Here is a 5963-nt window from a genome sequence, read left to right as displayed (position 1 = left end):
TTGTCCGGCATGTCATTGATTCATCGACGCTTTATCTGATTCTTCGTCGCATCGTCCTCTCTTGCGGCATATTGCCCAATCGGCCAGTTGACCTCTGTAACTCCGATATCCTTGGCACAATATCCGCTCTTCTTGGCCCGATGCCCGAATCCATGGCCCAAAGCCTTTTGTCAATACTTCGACCAATCCTCTGGCCCGACGTCCAATCTTCTAACACGTTTTCCTCCGGCCCAACATGATTCTTCCTGCTTTAATTATCTCTTCCGGATCGAAGCATCCTATGTCACTCAAAACACAGATTAAATCATAAACACTTATCAATTGATTTGATCATCAAAATCCGAGATTCAATAAAAGGTAAAAAAAATTTGCTTATCTTTACATTTACAAAAGTGTATATGGAATATCAATTTTCTTCTCAAATACCTGATAATTATTTTATTTTTATAAAATATATCACTAATATGTATACGATCAATAATTGGATTGGGGGTGGTACATCGATCGATATATATATATATATATATATATATATATATATATATATATATATATATATATATATATATATATATATATATATATATATATATATATATATATATCAGTATGATTAAGAATAATTGTAATAGATATCTACATATTGGAGTCTTTCTTTGGTAATTACTGTACTGAGATTTGAATCCGTTAGATTTGGTGCCATGTGATCTTGGACCGTCCAAATAAAACTGTAGACCCGTCCACCAAATCCCGACGCCTATTCTCACCCATTCGTGTCTCTTCCTCCAATCGCCCGACAACTGCGACGCTGCCCTCTCGATCGCAGCCTCCGTCGGAACCACAGCCGTCGTTCTTCGTGCTGTGTCAAGCCGGGTAAGCCCTCTTTTCTGTTTACCTTCTTTTCTTCCCCCCCCCACGCCAGGAACTGCTGATTTCAAGTCTTCTCTTTGCTGTGTATGTTGTGCTGAACCTACGTTATCGACATTGAGTTTCCGATTGCGTCTGATTTTTTTCTTTTGATCTCTTATGCTATAAGTGTCTTGTGGTTTTAGATGTGAGATTATCAATTTTTGTTAGTTGAGCTTAAGTTGTGATCAGATTATTGATAACACGTTCAAGATTATGAAGAAAGTTGACATTTTTATGCGAGTATTGACCTAATATAAGATTAAGCTCTCAATTTCAAGCATCAACTGCTTGGGTGAAAGAGTAAAGGTTGGGATTGATGGCAACATCGACATCGTCATCGTATCCGCCGCCTCCGCCATATTACTACCTTTACAACCACCCCTTTTTTATTTTTCTCGTTCCATGACCCATCTTTCGAAAATACCAAAAATACCTTTCAGAAAGTTGTGACAAATGTTTCCTATCGATTGTGGGAGCCAGCACCAGTCCATTGGGTGTACCCGTCCATATGGATGGACCAATGTCCATGGTTTAGCCTTGAACACTGTTTAGTTGAACTTCCTTCTTTTCCATCTTTTGCTTCAAAAAAATCAATCAAATCGATTCTTGCTCTCCTCCCTGGTTTGGAGCTGTGATAGGGTGTCTTCCCACAAAGAAATCATGGTGCTTTCAGCTAAGACAATGTTTGAGGTAAGTGATCTTCCATATATTGTATTTTCTCCGCCCCTTTTTTTTTTCCATTCTTTGAAAGTGTCTTTCACTTGTGTTTATAGTGTTGTGGGTTTTTATCCCCTCCGATCCAATAGTCTTATATTGTTAGAGATGTAAATATATTTAACCTATTTCATCTTTATTTGTTTGAAGATCGTTAAAAAGACGTGTATGTTGAATGACTTAGCTTTTACAGTGTTTTTGTATTTAGTTTACGATGTTTTCTGAATAAGAAGGGAAACTCAGTAAAGTTTAAAATAGAAACCGTAAAGGCTAAATCATTAATTCATTTCCTAAGTATATTTTATGTAATCAACAACAGTTGGACATACTTGTCATCATTTATTAATATATAAACCGGAATGAAAGTATGTGTAGACTCATGAACTGTAATTGTTTAGATGTTATGTAGAGTCACGAACTGAAATGAAATTTTTACAGTGTTTTTGTGTTTGACGCTTTATAAGAACACTATAACGATATACTTGAATAGCATTGTTAGAATCCCAGATACAAATGATATCCAAGTGCAGTTGTGTATATGCTAGGTATTGTAAATACTAGAAGAATTAAGGAAAGATTGTCTATATAGTGTTTTTATGTGATATTTACAGTGTTTTAGAAATACAAATAAAAACACAGTAAACATTTTATAAAGTCACTATAACAAAAAGACCAACTGTGTGGTCGCAGAGCGTCTCTTGTTATGTGAAAAGATTAATTTACCTATACCTCCGTCAAACCCATTGTTATCTCTGCTCAATACCACCCTTGCACCACCTCTACCATCGCCTCACCTCCCCTCTGTCCTATCAAACCTACTATCACCTTCATGGCCCTCGCTGGGCTCGCCTCGTCCTTGCACAAGGAAGAAAGGGGCAGGGTAGCAGCCCTCGCCATCCTTGCCCATCACCCTTACACGTTGAGGAGGGTCCAACGGGGCCCGTCGAGGCGACGATGGTCCTTGCATGACGAAAGGAGGGGGCACAACGATGCCAACCCTCACTGCCCTTGCACGAGGAAGTAGGAGGCGTGGTGGCAGCCCTTGCGTGCATGGGAGGGTCCAGTGTGGTCACCATCATCGCTCGTTGCATAGGAGCACAGGCAATGGGACCGATGGAGGCAACCCTCGTGAGATGAAGGAGGGGGGCGCGGTGGCGATGACCCTCACACGCAAGGGAGGATCCAGTAGGGTGACTGTCATCGCCTGTTGTACAAGGGTGCCGGCGGCAAGTTTGGCAAGGACCAAGGGCAAAGGTAGAGGGGAGGGGAGGTTAGTCTAATGGGAGCTAGGGGCATAATGATTATTTATGAAAAAAAATACTCTATAAAAATTTTTTAAAGTTGGGATGCTTTATGAGAATTTCTTAAAGATAGAGGCTTTTTCCAAGATTAAAAGTACCTAGTTCAACTAAATATAAGGATGAATCAGAGCCCTATATTGCAATACTAAACAGAACATAGAATAAGCATGCCTCTTTAATTATATATTAGAGAGACAAGAAAAAAAAAGGGACCATCTTAATAAAAATAAAATGAAAAACTGCTGTCGAATATTCATATTTTGCCTAAAATTTCAGTCTCTAGCATCGTGTCATACAATTATCATGCCTAGTATTCGATTGAGATGATTGAATACTGAAGCTTGAGTTACTTGAATGGTTACTTTGATAGGTGACTTCAAGGTTCATGAGCATATGAAAATTTCCTGTCCGTAGATCAGACATTTCTCTGGAGGACCAGATCCTGGTCAAAAGAATGACAAAAAATGGCTGATGCAAATTGGTGATCAATTGGCACAAAAAAATCGTGGCGGATAACGTGCTGCATCAAGGTTCCATTACAGACTGCATCAACTACTTCCAACTTGGGTCAGAAAGTATGGTGAAAGAACAAAAGAGCTTAATCAGATGTCAGTCTCTCTCTATTGGGAAATGCATAAAAGAACACCCTTTTGATGGCTTGATGATGCTCTTTATGAATAAAGCTCCCATTTGAAGTAAAGTGTTCTTATGATGGTTGTCTGAGCCCTTTCTTCTGGGATGGCCCGAGGGTAACTTAATGTAAACGCCAGGTTTGTGGTGGGGATTCACAACAAGAATCCCAGGTTTTTGTCCTTCCGTTCCATCCCAGCTTTTGATTGCTTATTAAATACTTGTAGGTTCTTCCTGTGAACTGGTATATCTCTGTTCTTGATGTTATCAGTATGCCGGAATTTATAGGAATTTTTTTTCTGGAATAATCATCTCAGAAGGGAAAGAGAAATGTCATTTATCTGATGATTGAATGAACAATAAACAAACATTAGTGCGTTCCATCCGAATGACAGAAAAGTAATGTCAAACAAGTTTTGATCGATGATAAGTTAAAGCAGGAAGTGGCAGTAAACCCAGCTGACTTCATCTCTTGCTTTTACTTCCCAGGTGCGAGGCGGCTTTTGATCTTTTCCACCTCCTTGGATCCGATCTGGAAGGCCCGGGCGAGGACGTGGTCGGGCACCGGCGGGGTAGCTGCGAAGAGTGCAACGGCGATGGACTGGGTGCCAGGAAGCTGGCTGTTGAAGGCGGCGATGACGGCGGCAGGAGCGGCACCGTTGTTCTTCTGGAAGTGAACGAGCCCCCTGGGAAAGACGAACACCTCGCCCTTGGTAATGGTCTTGGCTATCAGCTTGTTGGCAGTGGTGATGAAGCCGACGTCGAGGGTGCCGTCGAGGACGAAGACGATCTCGGTGGCACGAGGGTGGGTGTGGGGCGGGTTCAGCCCGCCGGGGGCGTAGTCAACGCGCGATAGGGAGACGCCGAGCGTGTTCAGCCCGGGGATCTTCTCGACGTTGGCGGCCGTCACCAGGCTGCCCATGGTGTTGTTGGTGGCGCCGGCCGTCGCCAGCCCCTTGAAGAAGAAGTCCGCCTCTGTGACTTTTGCCGCAGGCTTGCATGCGAAGCCATTCAACTTGACGTCTGCAGTAGCGATCAGCTTATAAGAGCAGGAACACGCCATGATCATACACGAGAAGAGATCATGAAAGGGGGACGAAGTGTGATGTTACCCGAGTTAAGATCTGCTACGCAGATGTCTTGGAGCTGGTCAGGATCGGCGACAAGGCAGGGAGGGAGGACGAGGAAGAGGGAGAAGAGGATGAGGAGGGAAAACGTGGCCATAGCTGGTGACTTGCGTTTTAGGCTGTGGAGGGTAAATAGATGGGTGTAGAAGAAGGCACGAGAAGGGTGACAAGTGAGATGGTATTTATAGGAAGAGGGTTGAAGTGGTACTGAAGGAATGAAATGGTCCTTGGCAAGCTGTGATGGTATGATACCGAAGGCATGAAATGAGCCTCGAACGAAAAAAAGAAAAAGGGAGGTGGTGGCAATTAAATAAGCAACGAAGAAATCCAAAAAATATTAATAGGAAGAGGCAGTATGGGACTGTGCTAGACCACCATCTAATGGTTTAATGATCATCTTGGATTAAGAGGGTTGGGGATTTTTTTTTTTTTTTTTTACTTAAGGATAAGTGATTAGGATTAGATTTGTTTAAAGATGATAGTATTATTGTGTCACGTTCTTAGTTAGGATTGTCTTAAGGTATCCACACGATACCTGCATGTAAAGGGTCAATGTAGAATTTAACCTTGTGTAGTCTAATAAGGGTCTGAACATTATATTGAAAAACAAAGTGAGTCAAACAAAAAGAGACAAGAAAATTAACATTGTAAGCGAAAAAATAAAATAAAATATAAAAATAATTTAGGTTACGAACCAAACTTAAATATGTATAATCCGATTTAGTTATATGGGGTTGTACTCTCACCTATCTCTTATTATCTCACAAATTAAAAGTTTTTTTTATTTTATTTTCAATTGAAAGTCGTCAAATCGATCAAGCTAAACGTGACTCAGCAGCAAACTAGGATTAATTTGATCAACCAAAAGAGAAAGAAGGTGTTATTCATGGATTATTTCGCAAATCGATCCATGTCATTTAGCGATTTACACAAGGCAATCATAGAGCTTTACATTTAGCGTCTCAGGTCAAGGTTGGTCTCATAGCAACGTGGCTTCTCATGACCTGGGTTATTAGCAAAGGTGTCTTACTGATCCAACTCTGATTTGGTAGCGACCCTTATTGATGGGTGTGATATGCTATTTTCTGCTGTAAATGGTTCGCGTGTATATGCAAATTCAAATTTTAGTTCCATATGGGAATTAAGCAACGACTTGAATTAATTTGTAAAGAGTATTATTCTTGATTTGGGCTTAAACGTTTTATAAAGAGTATTATTGTTGAATTGTTTTGCATCAAATTTCTTGTAGAATAAGAATTTAAGTATATAAAAACTTATTGTG

At 40.7% G+C, this 5963-nt stretch overlaps 1 protein-coding gene and 1 long non-coding RNA gene across 2 annotated transcripts; one reads left to right on the top strand and one right to left on the bottom strand.

Annotated features, from left to right (window-relative positions):
- The first annotated feature begins 734 nt into the window (after positions 1-734).
- LOC135652809 (uncharacterized) lies at positions 735-4181 on the top strand. The gene is made up of 3 exons (XR_010502209.1): positions 735-873; positions 3295-3694; positions 4044-4181. It is a non-coding gene; the product is annotated as an uncharacterized LOC135652809 (long non-coding RNA).
- Positions 3871-5123, bottom strand: LOC103972755 (germin-like protein 5-1). The gene is made up of 2 exons (XM_009387101.3): positions 4667-5123; positions 3871-4577 (listed from the first exon to the last, which is right to left on the bottom strand). Exons 1-2 carry the CDS (start codon positions 4776-4778, stop codon positions 4033-4035), a joined length of 657 nt encoding a protein of 218 aa, XP_009385376.2. The 5' UTR covers positions 4779-5123; the 3' UTR covers positions 3871-4032.
- Positions 5124-5963: the final 840 nt, after the last annotated feature.

Source organism: Musa acuminata, chromosome BXJ3-11 (assembly GCF_036884655.1).
Source record: "Musa acuminata AAA Group cultivar baxijiao chromosome BXJ3-11, Cavendish_Baxijiao_AAA, whole genome shotgun sequence".
Lineage (NCBI taxonomy): Eukaryota > Viridiplantae > Streptophyta > Magnoliopsida > Zingiberales > Musaceae > Musa > Musa acuminata.
This window is presented reverse-complemented; position numbering and strand designations above follow the sequence as displayed.